The 24,606-nt window shown below is 30.9% G+C and overlaps 2 protein-coding genes across 2 annotated transcripts in view; one reads left to right on the forward strand and one right to left on the reverse strand.

Moving 5' to 3' along the window:
- The window catches only part of LOC113514211 (uncharacterized), a 138,150-nt gene that overhangs the window by 72,169 nt on the left and 41,375 nt on the right, over positions 1-24,606 (reverse strand). Inside the window, exon 3 of the mRNA XM_031909356.2 lies at positions 2,027-2,071. The gene's annotated coding sequence lies outside the window, so the exon portion shown is untranslated. The remainder of the gene's footprint in view (positions 1-2,026; positions 2,072-24,606) is intronic.
- On the forward strand, positions 18,732-22,947 carry LOC128201008 (uncharacterized protein K02A2.6-like). Its single transcript, XM_052896438.1, has 3 exons — positions 18,732-18,865; positions 20,020-22,443; positions 22,591-22,947. The coding sequence occupies exons 1-3, from the start codon at positions 18,830-18,832 to the stop codon at positions 22,945-22,947; spliced, it is 2,817 nt and encodes a 938-aa protein (XP_052752398.1). The 5' UTR covers positions 18,732-18,829.

The following is a 24,606-nucleotide window of genomic DNA, read 5'->3' on the forward strand; positions in this document are numbered from 1 at the left end:
ACACAGTCACCCCGCCCCCCTGAAAATAATAGTTATTTTCCGATGACTTTGTTAAAATGAGCCAACTGATCTAACTTCATCCCCACTTATCGCTCACTGGTATTCCGCCAGCGTATTCAAACAGCACAGAAGAGGTTATTATTTCATCATCACATAAAATAACACTCCTTACATGTGTATCTTTTGGCAACAGAAACTAATTACTGGTTTTGCTATAAAAACGCGATAGTATCTACCTATTTAAAGCAATTTTGTATAAAATAAGAAAACTATTGATTGGGCGCGAGCCAGACATATCGGTTACAACCACGGTACTGCAATGATATAGAGGTAAGTTTTACCGAGCAGTCGTAAAACTTCGATTTATTCGTGCGTTGATCACCCATTTTATTACATTTATGATCCTCGTAATTGATTTCTGTCAGTACCGTCGGAGCAGACGAGTAAATGTGAGTATTAACAGTATTTATCTCATTACTGTTGTGAGGAAACGAAATAAATCGAGTAATAAATAAGGAAGATTCTCGAAGATAATTTCAAGATGTATTATACAAAATGGTAATAACTTTTATTTAGAAATTACAATAGGTTTAAAATTAAGTTTATTTAAACTTTTCCGTGTTAGTCCCGGCATAGAATGGGCCAATCCTTTCTTTTCCGTGGGTGTCGTAAAAGCCCTCTTAAAATATCACTAAAAGCCTAACTACGGTTGCTAACCCCCCTGCCAAGTATGGTAACTATTTGTAAAATTCCTCTCCTGGGGAAGGCTTGTTCAGCAGTGGTCAGTTAAGGGATGATATGATGAAGATGCATTTTAAACACTTTTAAATGTCTACTACTTTATTTTTTTATTATTCTATCGCTCAATACGAAAAACAGTTTCATCTATCGCATCGCAACTAGATGATAATGGAATGGTAACCCCACCTACGCTATTGGTATACGCTGGCTAAGCTCCAGTGAAGAACGACAGGAGAGGATGAAAGCAGGTCAGTTAGCAAATCCTGACAAATTCAAATAGAATCTACCACAACAGTTTCCACGGAGAACCGCGTGGAGATCGACCTGATAAGATATAGTGCTAGTAGTGAAGCTGTTTAGCTCCATTACTAATGATCCCTTTCCGCACGCGTGTATCAGGAGTATTAGTTTCGTGTAAATTGAAACACTCGCATCGTCTATCTCTGTCATTGAAGGCAAATGTAGGTATTACCTATAGGATAATTTGATCCCTATTGTAACGTCATTGTTTGATTTATATCCCATTCAGCGCAATCTATTTACAGATTTCAACTCTATGTATGTATAATTTATCTACACCTATCCATTAGTTTCTATTTGTAAAATGTACAGTTACGTGCAATATTAGTGTAATTTCTTACATTTTTTAATTTACATTTATTTGATAAAATGTCACAATGTATGACATTTTATCAAATAAATGTTATTTGATAATATTGCCTTAATAATGTTATTTGATAAAATGTCATAATGACTTTATGCAATATCAAACTTGCTCTTGCCCACAACTTCGTACGCGTAGATTCTGGAGGTATGTAACCACTTCTAGATGGTGTAACAGGGTAAAATGTACACCAGTTTTTAAATTAGACATTCAGGGATATATCTGTGAAAACTACATTTAATTTTTGTATGATGTTCAAACAAACATATAGGACAGACAGAAAAAATATAAAAATTATTATTTTGGTTTTTATTATTCCTATTAAAACTATTTACATATTTTTTTTTAAATATCTCCCATGTATATCAGAAATTGCCTAGTTACAATTTTATTATATTAGTAAGATGACTGGTTCTCTGACCCCGTAAGGGCAAACGCAGTGTAGGACGACCTCCCACCAGATAGAGTGACGACCTCAAATACATTGTAGGCAATCAGTGGATGCTGATAGCCATTGATGACCATTCCTTATGGTAGTCTATGGGAGAGTTCTATATTTAGGTAAATGATTGGAATAAGGGTAGGAGAATGATCATAAGTAAGATTTCTGGTATCACTTACCGGATGATATGCTCTAAATAGCACGACTTAGCTTCACTTAGAATCCTGAAACAAAAATATTTAATATTATTTCTTTAATTACATTAAAACAAATGAAATGGTCGTGTGGTCCCGGCATAGAATAGGCCATCCCTTCCTTTCCTGTAGGTATCGTAAAAGCCGATTAAAGGAGGGCGAGGGACGGGCAGCAGCCTCCCTCTTAAAGATCTCCAAAGCCTGACAGTTGCCAATCCACCTGCCAAGTATGGCAACTACTGGCAAAACACCCTAGGAGGAGGCTTGTGTTCAACAGTGGGCAGTTAAAGGCTGATATGATGATGATGATGAATTGAAATGATTGTATGTAGAAAGTAATCACTTGGATTACTGGTCTTATTTTAAAATTCTTTTTTCACTAAAATAATAAATGTCTACAATGTCCTTTATTTTACAAAGTAAAATTTCGGTAAAAAAACCCAAATTCGTCCCAATATGCCAATACAAAAAAATAACCAACTAAATAAATAACAAAAATTTAATAATTGTTATGTATTCTAATTTATTTATTTGAAAATTACTCACCACACTTACAGTTTCCCAAAACGTATAGTGAGCCAAAGTTTTATTTTTTTATTTTACAAACTTACAAATTTTGTACAACATTTTAAAAATATATTTCTTTTGTAATTAAATATGTCAATATCTGGCTGCTGAGAAATCAGAGAATTGAGCAGAGAAATAGCCTGATACGTATATATGATAATAAATCCATTGAAGTGGTGGTAGTAAAAAAATCTGCTGTTTTGTTTTCTATTTTTGGAAAAGTTTTATTTATAACAATTTTTAGTAATAGGAATTTTCAAAATAGAGTATTTTTTTATTTTAAGAAAAAAAATTATAAAAATTGTCCTTGGCTCAATTAATGCTTTACATTTGTCCTAAATAAGATACGAGTATATCATGAGTGCGCGGGAGCACACAGCGTGTCGCCGTCTACGCTACCGGGAAGTTAAACGCACGTGCACGCAATGTGTAGGGTTGCTACCTAAAACATATTAGTTATACTAACTAAACTATAATTTTACACAAATTTTAAACAAAAACAACATTTTGACTAAAAAAAAAATTTTATTGGTAATAAGCTGTATTTTAAACAATAAATAACAGGCATAGCAAGTTGATTAAATAGATTTAAATTAATGTCAAATTTCATCTATTTATTAAAGCGTGGATTGTACGGAAAATAATAAACATAATTATGCAATTTATTTACATAATCAACAGACATAATTCACTACGCACCAACTTCACTTAATAATATTTACACTTTGCATATAGTGTTGTTGAGTTCTTTATGATACTTTATTAGATATTATCATAATTTCTCTGTAATTCATTATTTAAAGTCAACTTACAAAATATTTCCTAATTCTAATTTCAAAATCTGTTTTTATAGAGTAAAGACCTATCTTTTTTATACATGCCATCTTTTATTTTACAGAATTTATCTACTTTTACTTTAGTATATGTATCTTTATATTTTAATATCATTTGTAGAATATGTTTTAAAGGTTTGGCTGATCAAAAAATGTTAATATCTAAAATCATTAGATGGAGCCACCCCTATGCTCTGTCACAGAAGACCTACATTTTCGGAAAGTTGTAATTGTTACGCAAAAACTTGAATATCATCGTATAATTCATAATGTCACATTACTAATTATTAATATACATTTTAAAAAGTGAAAAAAAAAAAACTACGACATGTTTTTATCTACATACTTATTTTGTCATCTTTACAGTATTTTCCATATTGCATATACTTGTCTTAAGATATTACTATGTAAAGGCTTGACATATAATCCTTTTAAGGACATATTTACCTACTTGGTTTACATATTATATGGTATTGCTATATTACAGGCTCTTAAAAAAATATCAATATAAAATAGATGTTTAAACAGTGTTTTAAAAAGATAGTAGCTTAATGACTTGTTACAATCGTACGAAAAAATCATTAAAAATCAATCATTGTTAAAAAATCTAAACTATGTTTATTTATGTCGTCACAATTTTTTTAATATTGTATTATTCTTTGCCCTAGTATTTCTTGCTAAATATTATTGACAAAAAATATTATTTTCAGGTCAACTTCTACGCGGTCTCTTTTGAAAACGATTATTGTTAATTTTTGAAATCATCACAGTGGGCCAACTGGAGGTGGAGTCGACAGTCTATTTTCAACTTTTAAAAATTGTCATACCTAAGTACTGTGCCTACATATAATGAAGTGATATAAAGTCAAGACAAAATTATCTAAAAATGTAAATAAATTTAAACAAGGTAACACAAGTATTGCCAGTCTCACAGCATAAACCCATAAACAGGTATTAAAGAGAGCTTTAAAGTTATTCCTAAGATTTCCATTTGTAATGTTAATTTTCAATTATATTTCAATACAAGCCTTTATGATATTGTAGACAACATTTGTACAAACAATGAATCCACAACCGACTGGGCCTAGCATTAGCTTTTCAATTTATGCACAATACCTCCTAAATAATACATGAAGACAACCTACAATGAAACAACCGGTTACAATGTATCGAAACTTACTTGCAATTCTCGATTATAATTTATAGACTGGCTAGTCTAATCGGTAGATACGTCGATAAATCTAATCAGACTGGTAGATACATGACATCAATACGTATTAGCTGCAAATCTATAGATACAAAATAAAATCATAGAAACGACTGCATTTCTACATAAGGGAGTAGGTTGATTTTTATGTCAAAGAATAATTCAGGATCTAAACTAACCGTTGGTAGATGCCAATACGTTTTTGTAGCTAAGTTAAATTAATGGAAACATTGTCTATACAGATCCATGAAATGATACAAAGTCAACCACTAAAATATCAATAAACTCACAGAAATACAGAAAAACGTTTGGTTACTTCTAGCTTACCAGAGGGAGACTTTGTACAAAAGTCGATTGCTTGGGTACCTCTGTCCCATTCGTGTTTCAACCGTGAAGCAGTTATGTTTGCATGGCTGTGTTTCGGTTTGAAGGGTGGGATATGACGTGAATTTACTGGGTACAGAGGAATAACATCTGAGTCCTCAGGAATAGCAACGCATGGGGGGTATCATAGGCGAAACAGTATACTCTGTTATGTCCATGATACTGCTCATGTCTATTGGCGACGGTTACCACTTTCCATCAGGTGGACCGTCAGCTTGTTTGCCATTCTAAGTTGTATAAAAAAAAAGCTTATAAGTTACGTTTCATGTAAAAAAACCTAGAACTTAGATACTGCTGATTTTATCTTAGTTTTAAGGTCTACTTACTTCAAAACATGCCTTAAAATAAATAAAAAATAGGTTTAATAACTCAGCGGTGTATGAATGATATAATAATAAGTACAGTTTCATATGAACACATTTGTCTCGGACTGTAGAGAGCAGAGCAGAGTCTACCTCAATTTTTAACAAAAGACCTTTTAAGATATGTACAATAATACATAAAACAAATAAAAGTACAAATAAATTTACAGTCCACGTTATAAAAAGTGGTAAACACCGCTCACTGTAAACATTACGAGATGGTGTCCTGAGGACAATTTCTTATGTAATTTCAAACATTGCAAGATCAAATCAATTATTTTCGTGGTATCTATTTTATTTATTAAACATATTGCAGAATATTAGTTACATAAATAAAAAAAAGTTTTAAATTATACTCATTTATCTTATAAAGAATAAGACCATTCTAAAAGCAATAGCACCGTAGGCAGAAAGGATTGCGATTGCTTATCCGTCTAATATTAATCACTAATCTTTGATCGTATCTAAATCATTAAGCAGTGTTTAGGTTAGAATTAAGCTACTACTGTTGCAGGATTTATAAGTATATTAAGAGTGTTCATCCCAAAGTTGTCTAAAATGTGACGACGAAGATTATTTATAATACTTATATTGGTATAAATTGAGGTCCCAACTGATGGAAACTGGTAACCGTCGCCCATAGACAAGAACAACACTACGAACAACGCAAATTGTACACGAGTAAGGCGTTTCCATGGTACACCTTACGCGCTGCCATTCCTGAAGATGAAGATGTTAATATCACCGTATCCTGTAATTTAACTGCCACCATATCCCATTCTCTAAATCGAAACACAATCATGTAAACACTGCTGCTTCACAGCAGAAACTTGAGTGGAAATTGTTGTAAAATTACTAATATAATTGAACAAATTTAAATATTTATGATTGATTATTTAAAAGATTGATTGATTGATGCTACTTATGCGGTAAAATTCTTATTAGGCTAAATATTTGGATTATAATAGCAAAAAATATTTGAAAATTGCAATAAATGTAGAGGTTGATAAGAAATACGCCCAAGTTATTTTATGATGTATTTATTTAAAATTGTATTGACCATTTTTTAGTACACATATAGTATAAAAGTCGGAGTTAATTCTAGTATATAGCATTTACGCCCAATGAGCAATAGAAAACAGATGGAATGATTAACATTAAGTTGATTGTTATCAGAGCAATTTATAATCAACTAGCGGCCCGTCCCGGCGTCGCACGGGTGGACATTTTTGACATTTCCCTCCACTGCTCTGTTCCTATTGACTGTAGCGTGATGAAAAGTATACTATAACCTGCCCAGGAGTATGAAGAATAATTGTACTAAGTTTCGTTAACATCCATCTAGTAGTTTTTGTTCCTGTAACGAACATACAGACAGATAGACAAAAATTTTACTGATTGCATTTTTGGCATCAGTATCGATCACTAATCACCCCCTGAGTTATTTTGGAAATACATTCATGCACAGAATTGACCTCTCTACAGATTTATTATAAGTATAGATGAAAACTATTAAAATTTGTTAAATAGATTTTGAAAATTAACACATAAATTTAACATTGCGACACTACGGCAAGCTTCTGTATGAACACTCTTAAGTCACTTTGGCATCATATATTATCCGTAGTGGGTACAAACATTAAATTTAATAAATATTACGGAATATTACGCGCGCCTGATGCGCGGGCAGCATTTAGTATCGCTTGATTAATATATGCCTCGAGGCAGTGAATTGTTGGATTGTTACTCATTTATCTGTCTCAAGCAATAAATTTTTATGATAGGGTTATCAAAAATTGTTTCACATCTATCTTTCGAACAAATATCAATTTTAAAATTGAAATTTATTACTGTTGTTTTGGACAATATTTGGAAAGCGCCCCTCCATGCTCCAATCAATTTAGATACGACTATTTATAATATCCAAATTGTTCCGGAAATAAACTTGATAGAAATCGATAAAATAAAGTAGTTCCATAAAGACCTAGATTTTATATATAGCGAGATGGAATTCGTTTTCTAGCTAGAAAAAATAATAATACAAGAAACACACCAAGGAATCGTAGGAAAGCAGTTAGCTGCTTCAAGGAAATCAAACATTTTTACACGTTCTAATGAGTGAATAGCGTAACATAGAAAATCAACTCGTGAACGTTCCACGTAGAATATCCAATTTTCACAACATATTTCATCGTTGAAACGTGATAGGGGAACACATTAGGCGAAATTACATACCTCATGTCTAGCATAAACATGTGAATGGTGATCTAGTGAAAAATACATAACGCTTCGAAGGAGTATCGATCACGATATATTTCATAGACATACTGTCTATTAATACCTATATATAGATATCGTATATTAGCGTAGGCATTTGAGTCTAGGAGCCTAGAGTCTTTGATTTTCTAAGATAAAGAAATTATTTATTTATTAGAAAAAATTGATCAATTGTACCTACTCTAGTATCTTTCAAAATATAATACGAGTATTAGGGTATTTGTCGTTATTTTTTTTTTTTTCGTGCAATACAAATGCAGTGCAGTAAATTAATTATTCCGATTTATTTTTAAATTCGTTGCTATAAAGTTTTGTTTCAGTGAACAGGTTAGGTATTTTATTTTTAACTATTTTTGTAGTGAACAAGCTTAAGAATCGGGTTCAGTATAATATTATAAAAATAGCAAGGGGAAGATACTTAAAAAAAAAGCCTTAGCTGTCTTATCATCAAATGTTGTGTACCATTACAGTATCATTATTAGTTTAAAATTATTCAAATATTTGTCAAATATGCCTTAATTTTAAACATAAGAAGAATCTATCTTTAATATTAGGACAGAAAAAGCACTACTTTGATAACTAAATATTGATATTAAAACGTTAAAAAGCCCATTTTCCTTATTAGGATATATAAATAGTTTATGCATTGTCACTACAAGAGTGTATCTAAGCTATGGGTGGTCGTGTTTATATTTTCGCTATCGATTATACTTCAAAGCTTGTACGATGGGGATATAGTCAAGTAAACGTAGATAATATCGCCAGTGATGTGATAATAAATCTAGGTTTATTATGCGTTGCAAATAGTAGTCTTCTAAGGATTTTCCATACAGTATTAGTATCAAAGATCCAGCAGTAGGCAAAAGTTGTACATGTATTTTCTTTTATATACAAAAGGTAATGGAAACTGCTCATCTAATGGGAAGTAATAACTGTTACTTATAAATATGAATAATACCATAAATATCAAAGAATACATCGAAAAAAAGGACAGTTTAAATAGTGTAAAAATACTTGTTTCTATTTTGCTCCAAGGATGAGTTAAGTAATATACTTCATAATTTGACATGTAGATTACTAACATGTTGTAATCAACTTTCTACACATACGAGCTGCCAAATCAAAGAATCAAAGTGAAAATTGAATGAGAGTTTAGTAATTAATTTTTAAGACGGGCCCCGCGCACGCAAGTTTGTTTTGACAGATACCTTGTTACAAAATAGACGAAATGATCTTTCCACTTCATTTATCAAAATTAAGAGTTGTCTATACGCCTTTTTGTGGGGCCATCGCATTACTTTTGTAACCGTTACATTGTTTAGTAATGGATGTTAAAAACAACCTACAATTAGTTCCGGAGGCACCTCTTTTATTTATAAAGTGCCCTGTTACACAGGTAAGGCTATTAGACGTGTAATTTGATGTAATCTCGATGTGTAAGTAATTTTTGGTAATAAGAAAATTATAATATTAGTACGAGCAGTGAAGATGAAACTGGATTTTTTAATTAATCACGAACATCATACAATTTTCCTGTCAAAGAGTATTTTATAACTTTACTATTATAAATTGGGCCATTAGAGTCTTTTAAAGTGTTAGATATTTTGTAAGGTGCTAAAGAATTAAATCAATTATCTGATTATATGGATATTAGATCAGACGAAATAAATAAAGGCAGCATAATGGAATAAATTAAACTATAATCACCAATCAAGGCAAAAGTTTGCAAGACCTATCTTTGTAGAGCAATATTTAACTTCTTACATTAATGCTATTTACTTTAACTACATATGTATTTATATTATACAAATATGCAAGTACACAGTTTAAATAAATAAATAAACGTACCGAAGCTACAGTTCTCATAGTCAATTTTTATCAAACATTACATTTATCAATAGCATCAAATATTTTTATTTGTTTTCGAAATGATCATCATCATGACGTTTGATCATTGATAGTAAGTTATGATTCATTGATTACCTAGTTTGTCAGATTGGTAAATTTAATGTATAGTTATAAAGATATCAAAATATTTTACGAATGTAATAAAATTGTAAACTTCCGATATCTGTACATAGAAAATATTATGAGGGTATTTTAAGGCCTTTAGATGCCAAAACAATATTTTTTAGAAATATTTGTCTATCTATTTGTATGTTGGTTCTGGTATCATGCAAAAATTATTGCGTCAAATTATGTGGTTTTCACAGTTATATTCCTGATGGTCTGATTAAAAACTGACGTTTTACCTTGATCTAGGAGTGGTATACTTTATAGGTTTTCCTACTTCTGAAATCCACGCGTGCGAAATAATAGGCAAAAACTAGTTTAAAATATATTTGTAAGATAAATGGTATTTGTTTTTCGATTGTATCAAAATATACATTTTATTTAGAATGATACTTATGATGTAGAAAAAATGTCTTAACTCAAATAATAACTTCAAAATCAACACACGTATTTATTCATATTATCCCTCTAATCATACTAATAAAAAATGCAACTTCTGTGGTTTTTATTCAGAGTAAACGTGATTAAAAAAATAATTAATTTGCATCATTCAACTGGATTATAAATTACAATTTGGATCAAGTTTATTTACTTTAGTACCTAGTAAATTAAAAAAAAAAAACAATGTGCTTGTACCATACAGAAGAGGATTATGATACCAAGCATAAAACAGGTGCATAACCGGTTGCTAATTCTTGAATAAAATGCTTTTAATATCCTAAACATGGATTATATAGTACCAATAATGTAGCTGTTAGTTTTTCTGATGCATCACTATGTTGAATATGCTCTTATTATATATAAAAATTGTTTTATAAATTATTATATTATGAAATTTATTTACATAATTATAATATGTAAACATCCTCACTAATAAATGTAAAAGTGGGTTTCTTTGTTTGTTACCTTATATCTCCTAACAGCCCAACCAATTGCTATGAAATTTAGTATGTACGTACTATATGGGATGGAGAAGGACTATAGCTTTTATTCTGGGCACATGAACAAAATTGCAGGTAAAAGCGAATAAAATATAAATAATTAGTAAAAAAATCCGTTTCGAACTGCAGCTATTATTATATTATCTGTATTATTAATATAATGTCTGATTAAGATAACATAAAATTCACACAAGGAAAAAGGTAATATAAATTCAATTACGTGTACGTGTGTACATTTGATTTGCTTGACTGAACCACACTCGAGAATGAATTAGATCGAACCACAAGTTGGCACAATTATTCCTATTTTAACACCTTACGTGAGAAAATTGCATGCGGCTTTGTCTTTTTATTGGCGATAATAAAGAGGTTGAAGCTACAATTTGCATTTTTGCTGTTGACGAATAAAAAATACGCAAGGAAGTTTATATAGTAGTAATTGTTACCGTATTTTCTATCGTTAAAAATCATTACTTTTATACTAGAGAAAGGGGTTGGTATTTTACATCATTATGTTATGTTAATTAAAGTTATATCAAGACTATCAAGACGTTCATAATCACTTATATATATAGAATAATGTTTGGTGAAACAGTAAAAAAAATCAGCCACACTCTTGGCCGATTTCTTTTCCGTTGGATATATATAAATGGGATTTTCTAGATATATTTTTAGGATTTTAAAAACTTGACGACGTATGTTTGTATTATAGTAATTCTAGTAATCAATAAAAGTAAAAAAAAATAATAATAAAAGGTTTTCAGGACGGATTATAAGTTACTAGGTAGATAAAAGAAACTGTCGATCAAAATGTAAGTAAAGATAGGTAAGACCGTCTAAAACTATACCAAAACGAATGTGGTTCTTAAAATATTAATAAATTGTTCATTTGAAAATACATCAATCAATCAAACAAATTATGTTTAAATATTTTAAATTCCAAAAATTATACAGATGTTTACCAAATTCCTCTGGATAAGACTTTGGGCTTTGTATAAAAGGTGTTTACTTGGTACATTTATCTCATTCGTATTTCTGCAGTAAAGCAGTTGTGTTTTTAAGACTGTGTTTCAGTTTGAAGGGTGAGATATGACAATGAAATTACTGGGTACAGAGACTAGTACTTTAGTTGTCAGGAATGGCAGCGCATGTAGGGTATCTTAAATGATATACTCTTTTATGTTTACTTTCCATCAGGTAGGCCGTCAGCTTCTTTACCATTCTAAGTTGCATAAAAAAAGATGTACCTATGTTCATGCTTTAAATTACTAAACGAATTTAAATGAAATTATAGAGCTTGATTGCCCTTTTTAACCCTTAAATACCTGAAGTTTCAAATTTGATACCGGGGTTATAAATCGCATTGAGCGCCTCCAATCGATTTTATTTTAATATTTGGTTATTTACATGTTACCAAATCTTTTTTCAAAATAAATATATAAAAATATCGTTTTGATTTTTTTTAATATTTTTCCCCACTAGTAAAGACAGTAAAGGGTATACGTATATATTTTTAATTTGATTTAAAAAAATCAGGCTTTTAAGGGTTAAATATACAGTAAAATTATAATAATTTATATAGGAAAATCAATACAGCTAATAAAAAGAACATAGGAGTAGTCAATGTTTTAAAGTTCGATTAAGAAGTCACAAGTCTAGACAAACATGGAAAATTATATAGCAATTTTCTATAAGTAGGTGAAGTACCTGCTCACGTTTCTCACTCCACCCGTATGTAGATTTTAAGATAACACCATAACAATACACCATTAGCTACGTTACAAATATTCGGCTAATCAGATGCAGTCTGCCTACCCACAAGTTTCCGTATGAAGAGAAATGGCGTGCGAACCGTTACTGTTTTAACTTAATGTGGAAAACAGTGGTAACGTATAATTAATTAATTTGAATTCCCTATAAACTATATTACTATAATTATAAGTAACATTACAAATTAATTGTGTGAAGATGGCGCCGGCGTTGTGTGACGTTAAGGGGGTTACATATGCCAATGACCTTGACGGTTCGACACACCGCATCATACAATATACAGCGCTACAGCGGCTGAATTGTTCACAGCACTCTAACAGAGAGCGCTTTTCGACTAATGTATCAAAAATTTGCCTATTAAAGCTAATATAAAATACTAATTTATCTTTGTGTCCACCAGTGCAAAGCCGGGGCGGATCACTAGTCTTAATATATGGATGGCGAGTAAAAAAGAAATCAACAATGATTGGTTAATTTTGCGATTAAACCTAATGTAAGCTCTCAAATATTTCGTTGTCATTGAACGTTCAAATATTTCGCCAATTCATTTACTACTGCTTATATTTAACCTACATATGTACATACATGCTAAATTACAGCTCGATATTTTAACAAAAAATAATATTATTTCGTGACGTAAAATAATTAAAATCTTACAGACAAAATAAAAGATAAAGCATATATACGCCTAAGATTTTATTTTTCTATGCATGTTAATGAACATATTTTTTTAATAATACATTAAATTAACTTTCTATAATTATTAGTTTAGAATTTTAATCTCTCCATTAAACATCAAGTTAAATGTGTTAATAATAAAAGTATCCACCCTTATTTAAATTTCTAAGTCGTAATTTCACAACTAGCTGTTTTTAAATCAAAACTATTATAATTTAATTAGAATTTACGAATAACTCAAATGATTGCAACTTGCAAATCAAAAAGCTTGCAATATCATATCACAGATGGAGAACAAAAAACTTTTTGTTGTTTCTCATATCATCTTCTTTAAGGAAAAGCGTTCAGTGACTATGGTATAAAGAAAAAAATCTTTAAAAGGACACTAATAATTTCTGGGTTAGCCTGTATAAGTATCACAGTAACTTGGTATTTATACTAATTGTAAGTAAATAATGTTCCACGTTATACATAACGTCAATGTATATCTGGTAAAAACGCGACATTATGATAATCACTAGGATACATACTAAATACATAACAGTACTTTCGTGTACACTTAGTTGCATGCATCATGATCATGGATCACGAAGATCATGCACATAAAACTGCGCCAAAAATTAGAAATTTTGAAAGTACTAGGAATAGAATACATATTGTCCGTTTGTTTCTTGCTTTGATTTATTTGTATTACATTTATATGTATTACCTATTAAACTTCTATGTTTTATCTTACGTAGATATAAATTATTATTTGTATGTTTGTCCTCTATGCATTCCTAAACTATTGATCAAATTATGGTGAAACTTTGGTAAGGTATTCAGAATACGCCCACATTGATATCTGGCTCAAAAAAAACTATATAAAAAAAGTATTTACATTACGTGTGTTGAATACACATGCCTAATTGAATTAATAATAAATAGTTTTTTGTTGATTTTTCTCATAACTTTAGTACAATGCCTTTCTTATTTTTTGAAATAAAATTCAACTACATACATATTGTAACATCATAGCAGAAACACACGAAGTCATTTAAAATTTTCTACCAATAAATCGGTCTTAGTAAACTCGAGAAATTGTTAGTTGCTTCATAAACTTCAAATCCTAACTCCTCCAATTCTAACAATTCGAAATTTGAAATTTACAGTAGATTTGAATTTTGGTTTGAATCAAGTATTTCTACAGAAAAAACCTTAGAATTTCTCTAAATTTAGCAACGTTTCTTAGTAGCATATAACATTATTTATGTGGTTTAATACCGTAGTGATATACCGTGGAAGTATACCGTGTGGTCCCGGCATAGAATAGGCCAATCCTTCCTTTCCCGCGGCTGTCGTAAAGGGAGACTAAGAGAGGGCGAGGGATAGACAGCAGCGTCCTTCTTAAAACATATCTGAAGCCTAACTACAGTTACCAATCCGCCTACCAAGCGTTGCAACTACTGGCAAAACCCCCTAAGGGGATGTATAAGGCTTATGTTCAGCAGTGGACAGTTAAAGGCTGATATGAACATTATCAAATATATAAAATTGTAATGTATAATTTATCTAGGCGAAACAGTATACTCTGTTATATCCATGGTACTGCTCATGTCTATAGGCGACGGTTACCACTTTCCATCAGGTGGGCCGTCAGCTTGTTTACCATTCTAAGTTGTATAAAAAAAATCTACATAAATTCACCAAAGCATTCTTAAATCATGCGAGATATTGAATACATTTATTGACATTAAAAGTTCGTCAATATCATAAACTAGTCAGGATATGATACTTTACGTTATAAAGTATAATAATGAGTACCTTAGAGTCATATCTTTTCTTAGTATAAGCAGAAATAATTCATATAAAGCAGATATATTTATCACGCTACCGAGTAGCCTTTTATAACATAATTCATGTCCAATTTACTTGTTCAAATGAATGAATGAGACCCATTTACATTATACGAGTCATACGCAATATACATATCTATTGACGGAACAAAAACTACTCATTAATATTGATACCTATATAATTTCTCCTCCGTGAATCTTACGTGATTTACAGAGTAATATTTCATACCGTAAGTGACACTTTAATTGGTGCAAGCATTTTGTATAGAGCTTTGTGTGAACGCGTCAACAATTGATCGTATTTTGTTCTCTATCTGTAGATTTATAATATATGAAAGCAGTATAGTAACAGTATATGGTAAATTACTTTAATAACTTAATCGGAACGTTACGCCTAAAATGCTGGGTGCTGTCTGTGATTACCGCACTAACGATTTATTACTCGTGAAAAATAGATTTATGCATGACTCTCACGGCTGCACGCTCATATTTTGGTAGCTAATGGTTGTTATTAAGAATAACTTTTTAAGGAAAGTACCTATCTTATTATAAACACTTTAAATATGTTATTAATTTATAGGTATATGGGTATAAAATTTATGTAAACGATGTTTTTTATCCGTTAATTGCGTTAGTTAATTACTTCAGGTCATAATTCAATGTGCCATAATTCTAGTAGCAGTTTGAGGAGAGATTTGATTTATACTAGTTGCCTACCCTGGCTTTGTACGAGTGTACTAATAACAATTAGTACATTCATGCAAAGCCAGTATAGTACACTATTTTATATTTTCATTTTTTTTACAGTTTCATTTTCAGATCTGAGAATTAGAAATACAACAAAAAAAGAACAAGTTTAGTCAAATTGGTGTAACCATTCTGAAGATCTGTGTATATATATATATATAGAAGTAAAATTCTCAAGATAAAATTACAAACAAGAATAATAATCGTCTGTAAATACGAGAATTAACTACTACAACTACTGTAATACGAGTATATATTACTAAATATAAACTTGATAATTTTTGACATTTGAGGCATTTATAAGGCGTAAAGATATCATAACCTGTAAACGGTTACAGTTACCATTCTCAGGAAAAGATGTAGGAAAATATAATAAAGAAGATTAGAAAGAAATACCTAATGTGCCCATACATATTACCACTCACACCTTGAGTACCTGTCATCCAATAATTCCACGTATATTCTGTGCCTATGCATACCGTGTTACATCATAAAATAGTTGATTGAATAAATAATCCGAGTATCATTGTTATTTATTAGTTATTACTAAAAACTTCGAGTCATATTCATATCAGCTATTAACTTTCCACTATTTAACATAGGACTCCTCTTTGGAGGCGTTTTGTCAGTAGTTTCCATGCTTGGCGGACGGGCTGGTAATCCCAGTTAGGCTTTGGTAATGTTTCAAGTGAGACGTTGTTGCTTATCCTTCAACCGTTAAGATCCTTTAGTCGCCTTTTACGACACTAACTGGAAAATAAGGGATTGCCATTTTATGCTGAGATCACACGGCTACAATTATATACAACTATAATGGCTAAAAAGTACAAGTTCTGTAAATTCAAAAAAGGCTATAAATTATTTTTTTTCAAAATTTTCATTACTACTCTTTTTTTTATATACTACTTAGAATGGCAAACAAGTTGACGGCCCACCTGATGGAAAGTGGTAACCGTCGCCTATAGACATGAGCAGTACCATGGACATAATACAGTATACTGTTTCGCCCATGATACCCCCCATGCGTTGCCATTCCTAAAGACTCAAGTGTTATTCCTCTGTACCCTGTAAATTTACGCCATATCCCACCCTTCAAACCAAAACACAGCCATGCAAACACAACTGCTTTACGGTTGAAACACAAATGGGACAGAGGTATCCAAGCAATCGACTTTTGTATAAAGTCTCCTTCTAGTACTCATATTTGTAACTAAATAAATTAACTTTATATAAAGTTAACATTCAATATATTGCACTAAAAATTTATTAAGCTAATATTATTTATTATTACAGTGTTTTAATGAGGGTTGAGCGCTATTGTTTGAAATACAAGTTTAATAACCTAATTCAGACACAGATGTTTAAACTGACTTTTTGTGTTATTTTCAGTGCTGAGTTTTTTACAACCATTGTTATGCAATAAAGTTGTTATTATTGTCAAATATAAGTGCCACTCACGCATACTAATCGCTTGAACCTCAAGCTAGGGTACACTGTGTAACGAGAAACCATAATAAATATTAGTCACTGAAAGAGTATGACTATCCAAAAAACCAGTGATGTATTCATGAACTGAAATAATGCTCTCAAAAAAAAATTTTATATGTATATTAAAATAATTTTAGGACACCGCTAATTCGATCACATGCACGATAATATGACCAGAATGGCCAAATTGAGTGAATGCCAAAATGACTGCGAATAGAGAAGAATGGAAGAGAAAAACATATTGCATCGATCCCAAATATTAATTGGAATAAGGATAGGAAGATTTTAAATTGATTACATAACTGCACAGTTTATAAGGTTACTTTTAAATCTAATATAGTTACTAAGACTAAGTTTTGGACTTTCTTGTTGCATCTATATATCTTAATATTTTTACATCACTTCAAGATTCAAACAAAACAAATTTCACCTCAATAAATAAGAAATATACGATGAGGTGTTATATTGCTGTTGATGCTACAGATTCAATAAATAGAGATGTATTTTACAATCTCATTGAACAATTGACGTTAATAGAGATATAGTTAATTAAAAACAACCTCATTAATCATGAAGATCTTTCTATTCATTCGTTACAGTAATTTTATCGCGCGAAGCTGCGAATAAAAAACTACATAATTTAATTCTGCACGTCTATTTTGCAAACGAAATAATATTGAATAGAAAGCTCTAAATCTAAAAATAAAATGTAATTCGTATAACCTTTCTCTGAATGCCAATTGAAGTGTGTTAATGAACATTTTATTATTGAGTAAATAAACTCAAAAAGAAAATAAAGTCAATAGAATAAGAAGCCATTTTACGGTTTTTAAAATGTTTAGAAATAGTTTGTACCGGTTTTCAATCTACATTATCATAATAAAGAATAAGTTTCTAGAAAAATAATCAAAGAAATTGTTAAAACTAATAGTGCTATATTTGATAAAAATCACAAATAGCTGACTGTCAAATTTCGCAAGTTTTGAGCTCTTTATAGCCTCCATATTTATTAAGTATTATTAATACATTTATAATAATTATATTCAGCAAATATAACTATAGGCAGGTATTTTTATTATAAACTATTTGACCAAAGCAAGACGCCTGATTGCCATGTGGTTCTGGCATAGAATGGACTACCTCTTTCTTTCCTATGGATGTCATAAGAGACGACAAAAGAAGCTTAATGATCGAGGGATGAGCAGCAGTGTTCATTTTGAAACATCACCAAAAGCCTGCGGTTGCAGTTGCCAATCCGCCTGTCAAGCTTAGTAACTACTGTTAAAATCCTACCAATGGTAAGCTGCTATAAGGAATTATCCCGTTCCTTATGGCAATCTATAGAGAAGACCTCTGTTCAGTGTGTTGTGTATTTTGTTTATCTATGGTTGGGTATCAGGAATGAATCTGTGGCGGACATCGAAGTAGGAAGTAGGTTTTAACTTGTCAGATTTATAATAAATAAGATTACAAAATATCAATCATTGTTTTAATGAATAAAATATGGTGGCAGCGGTTAATTAAAATATCCAAAGCAAATTGTGCAACAAAATTGAGTCATGGATCATAATATAAATTCACTAAAACCATTTAACATCCAAGATGGCGATGTCGTCCAATCTTGGCAAAAGTGGAAACAAATATTCAATAACTACATGATAGCTATGCAGTTCGACACATGCTCGGATGAAAGAAAAATTGCCATTCTACTACATTCTATGGGTGAGCAATGTCTGGACATATATAACTCATTCAGTGAAAAAGAAAAGTCAACGTATATCTTAGTTTTGAAATCCTTTGACGATTATTTTATTCCAAAAAAGAATTTGGCAATAGAACGCCATAAATTTTTTACGTTGAAGCAAGAAAGTGATTCCTTAGACACTTTTCTAACAAAATTGAAAAAACAGGCATCTGTATGTGAATTTGGACAATTAAAAGATTCTTTAATTAGAGACATGTTCATATGTAACATGGATAAAACAAATAATCACATAAGAGAAAAATTGCTTACTGAAAATGATGTAGATTTATATAAATTAGTGACTATATATAAATCTCTTGAGTTGTCATTTAATAGTACATCATATCTCTCTCAAGAAATTCCTGTAGCTACTCTGCGCAGTTCAAGAACAACAGCACATTCTCACTCTAAACAGCTTTCTACAAGTCAAAATGGATTAAAACAACAGCAGGCTGTACCATTTAATAATAATAATACAGCCAATTTTGACAATAATAAAAAATGTACCAGATGTGGACAGTATCACAGATTTAAATGTCCTGCTAAGTCTGTAAAATGTAAAAGATGTCACAAGATTGGTCATTATTACAATCTTTGTAGAACACCAATAAATAACATTGAATATGATGAAATGGATTCATCTTTAAATTCAGGTTGTAATCATTCAAATTCTACTAATTTATTGTCTGATACATTTATAGGTACTCTGTCATTTAATAATAATTTAACTGTGTCTTCATTAAATATGGATAATGACTGGATAATCAGTATCAAAATTAATAATGTAAACTTAAAATTTTTAATAGATACAGGAGCAAAAGCTAATTGTATGTCATATGAAACATTTTGTAAACTCAATTTGTCAAGTAACATTATCAAATATTGCTTTTCAAAGTTATTTGCATATGGTGGTGTCAATATACCAATAAAGGGATATTGTGTTATTGAATGCCTAATTAATGATAAAATGTATAAAATAAAATTTATTATAGTAGATATTTCATGTCAGTCAGTCTTAGGGGCAGAAACATGCACAAAAATTGGTCTTGTTCAAAGGATTTTTAATAATTCCCTAACTAGTCAGCCTGATAATTTAAAAACTTTATTAATTAAATATGAAAACCTTTTTCAGGGCCTGGGTTGTTTACCCTATGAGTGTCATTTGACTGTCTTACCTGATGTACAACCAAAGATTGATGCTCAACGTAGAATTCCATTTGCATTGCAAGACAGATTGAAAGAAGAGCTGGACAGGATGACAAGACTGAATGTTATAGAGAAAGTGTCAAAACCTACTAAATGGGTTAGTTCTATTGTTATTGTAGAAAAATCTAATAATAAACTTCGAATTTGTTTAGACCCTAGAAACCTGAATGAGGCAATACAAAGATCACATTTTCCTTTGCCAACTATTGAAGATATAAGATCAAAATTACATGGGGCTAAAATATTTTCACACCTGGATGCTTTTGCTGGGTTTTGGATGATACCTCTTGATTCTGAGAGTTCAGACCTTTGCACTTTTAACACGCCACTAGGTCGATACAAATTCAAAAGATTACCATTTGGTCTTAATTGTTCAACTGAAATATTTAGTAAAACACTTGTAGAAGCATTCTCAGACATACCGGGTGTAATTATATACATTGATGATATATTGGTTTATAGTACTGATGAGGCCTCACATGTAGCAACTTTACAAAAAGTATTCAATCGAGCAGAATCTATAAATCTTAAATTTCAAAAAGAGAAATGTGTCTTTCAACAAAATGAAATAAAATTCTTAGGACAAATATTTAGTGCTGAAGGTATGCGCCCTGATTATGACAAAATCAAAGCCATTTGTGAAATGCCTACTCCAAATTGTCAAAAAAGTTTACAAAGATTTCTAGGCATGATAAATTTTTTAGGTACCTACATCAAAAATCTTTCTACAGAGACAGAGATATTTAGAAATCTTTTAAAAAAAGACTCAATGTGGTTATGGGATGAAAACCATAATAAAGCCTTTCAAAGACTTAAAGATTTAATCACAAAATCACCTATCTTATGTCATTATGATAATACAAAACCACTAACTTTAAGTGTAGATGCGTCACAATCAGCATTAGGTGCAGTTCTGTTACAATGTAATAAACCTATAGCCTATGCATCAAAAACTCTTACAGACTGTCAGAAAAGATATGCTCAAATAGAAAAGGAGTTGTTTGCAATATTGTTCGGTTGTCAAAAATTTCATCAGTATGTCTATGGCAGAAAAATTAATGTAGAGACTGATCACAAACCTTTAATTACTCTCTTTAAGAAACCTCTAAGTCAAGTACCCAATAGACTTCAAAGAATGATGCTATCACTACAAGTATATGATCTCAATGTAACATATGTTCAAGGTTCAAAATTATACATTTCAGACACATTATCTAGAGCTGCTTTATTGGAGTCTGAAGAACATAGTATAGATAATGACATTGCAATACATGCAAATATGTTCATATCTTCTCTTTCAGTTTCTGAAGAGAGACTCCAAATTTATAAAAAAGAAACTCTTAATGATTCTACACTACAAAAGTTACTAAAATATTTTATAGAAGGTTGGCCAATTCATAAAAATAAAACAGAACTTTGTGTTAGACAATATTGGAATTATCGATCTGAAATACATGTTATTGATGGACTAGTATTTAAAAATACTAGTCTTATTATTCCTACATCACTCCGTAAAGAAATGTTACAAAAAGTTCATGCAGGTCATTTGGGTATAAGCAGAAGTAAAAACTTAGTTCGTGGTGTAATTTTTTGGCCCAATATGAACACAGACATAGAGCAAGTCATAGAAAATTGTCAAATTTGTTCAAAATTCAGACATAATAATTCTCATGAACCATTAATTGTAAGTGAAATACCTAAATATCCATGGGAGAAAGTTGGAGGAGATTTATTACAATATAAAGACAAAAAGTATCTAGTTGTGATTGATTATTATTCAAAATATATAGAATTAGCTTTGTTAAATACTGGATCTTCAGCAAAACATGTCATTTTACATTTTAAATCGATATTTGCTCGCCATGGTATTCCCTTAAAACTATTTACAGACAATGGACCTCCATTTGATTCAATGGAATTTAAAGAATTTTGTACAAATTGGGATATAAGTCATAGTACGTCGAGTCCTAATTTTCCACAATCTAATGGACAAGTAGAGTCAGCTGTCAAGATTGTAAAAAATATTTTACGCAAGTCAGATGAAGAGAATGTAGATCCATATTTAGCACTTTTGCACTATCGTTCTAATGCAAAAGAATACATGAAGTCTCCTGCGGAAATGCTAATGTCAAGAAAGTTGAGGTATAATTTACCAATAAAGATGAAATTACTGAAACCTAAAACAGTGAGATTCAAAGATATTGAAGAAAAATTAAGGAAGCACAAAGAAAACTATAAAAAATATTATGATAAACGCACAAGAGAATTAACTCCATTGAATAAGGGTGATCACATATGGTATAAGAAAACTCCAAATAGTAATTGGTCGCCAGGTATAGTCATAGACATAGTAAATAATTGTCCAAGATCATACTTAATTAGGTGTAATGATGGCTCCCAATATAGGAGAAATCGTTATCATTTAAGATTAAATAAAAATAATAATGAAATACTGAAACAAAATAAAAATTTAAAATGGTCATTCACTTCTTTACAGAAAAAATTGTCAGATGAAACCAATTTGTTAACAAATAAATATTCTAGTCTACCTATTCCTATGTCAAGTCAGGTTTCTGGGTCAGAACAAAATCATTCAACACAGTCACATAATGGTACATTGTCTCGGTCAAGTCAAAGCTATGTTCAAGAACCTGATCACAGCACATCAGTAACAGTCTTGCCATCTGAGTGCCAAAATGATACAGTAAATGATGTCTCTAACAACTCACAAATCCAGTCGAATGGTACTCTTAATGTTAATAATAAATCACTGTCTTGTAATGTTGATGGTAATCCCACTATGAGAACAAGGTCTGGACGTGTTGTCCGACCACCTGTTAAACTTGATTGTTAATTTTAAATTATAATGAATAGAATGTAAGCATTTTCTCATTTATATAAATTCATGTTCATTTCTTTAAATTTTGTTTATCTTTATGTCAACATAGGAGATGTTGTGTATTTTGTTTATCTATGGTTGGGTATCAGGAATGAATCTGTGGCGGACATCGAAGTAGGAAGTAGGTTTTAACTTGTCAGATTTATAATAAATAAGATTACAAAATATCAATCATTGTTTTAATGAATAAAATACAGTGGACAGATAATGACTAATATGCCATGATGATAAGACATCTGTTTTTGTTTTATACAACATAGAATAGCAAACAAGTTGACGGTCCACCTGATGGTAAGTGGTAACCGTCGCCTATAGACATGAGCAGTACCATGGACATAACAGAGTATACTGTTTCGCCCATGATACCTTTCATAACTTGCCATTCTTGGGGACTCAGGTGTTATTCCTCTGTACTCGGTAAATTCACTGCCATATCCCACCCTTCAAACGGAAACACAGCTATGCAAACATAACTGCTTCACGGTGGAAACTCTAATGGGACAGAGATGCCCAAGCAAAAGACTTTTGTACAAAGTCTCCCTCTGGTTCTAAATCTGTTTTAAAAATTAAATGTAAAAATACATCATCAATAACCAATGTATAGGACTATAGGTATAGGTACAACTCCCTTGCGTATCCCTCCGAAAAAGGTCCGTCTTACTTCAAATAAAAAAAAAACTTATATATGCAATCTACACAATCAATCACATGGTTTTTTTTTTTGTTTTAATTTCCTTGATGGCAATCGGTCGCCTTTTTATGATCATTTCTGCCAGCATGAATAAGAAGTTTTTAACTCGAAAATTATTATTTTTCTACAAGTAATATTGAAAGCGCGTCACATTTATAATAAACAATTACGCATTATCCCATCGCTTATCTATTTATACTCAAACTTTAGCTCTTACGTTTTTTTTTTTTAATTTTTCCACATGAATTAAAAAAATATATATTATAAAGTAGCTAGGTCTTATATCGTAGTAATCAATATAGATATTTTAGACCGATCCACTATACATATAATAAAACTGTAAAGGTCAAATGTCTGTACATAGAAAAAACACGTTAAAAACCGAGTCAGGAGGATGTTAGAAGTTAAATAGAATACAACCAGATTTTTTTTTATTTTATGTATCTCTGTCTATTTGTTTGTTTGTATGGGCTAATCTTTGAAACTGTTGGACCGATTTAAATGAAATTTTGCACTGTTATTATACCTTATTTCCTCGGTCAACATTTTAGATACTTTTAATGACGGAAAATTAAAGAGTTCCCGTGGGATAGTTAAAAAACTATAGTGACTTTTACAGCTTAGTACACAACCTAAAGTAAAATCATTTTGACATAAGGCAAAGAGTGAAAACGAGACGTCATTTGTTAATTTTGGTCTAGTTTTTCTAGACATAATAAATAGGTAAGTACATACATCGATACATACTAAACAGAAATAACCACAGACAAAGTCGCTAGCATCAGCTTGTAAATAATTAAACATCACAATGACTTTTCATTTATTTTATTGTGTTCATGCTCTGGGGTCATTGCATGGTATCATTTTTCAGCGCAAGTGCAACATTGACTTATAAATAACGTAGTAACTTATAGCTCTTTAGA

The sequence above is a fragment of the Galleria mellonella genome, unplaced genomic scaffold (assembly GCF_026898425.1).
Source record: "Galleria mellonella isolate WM207_F2 unplaced genomic scaffold, CSIRO_AGI_GalMel_v1 utg329, whole genome shotgun sequence".
NCBI classification, from domain to species: Eukaryota; Metazoa; Arthropoda; class Insecta; order Lepidoptera; family Pyralidae; genus Galleria; species Galleria mellonella.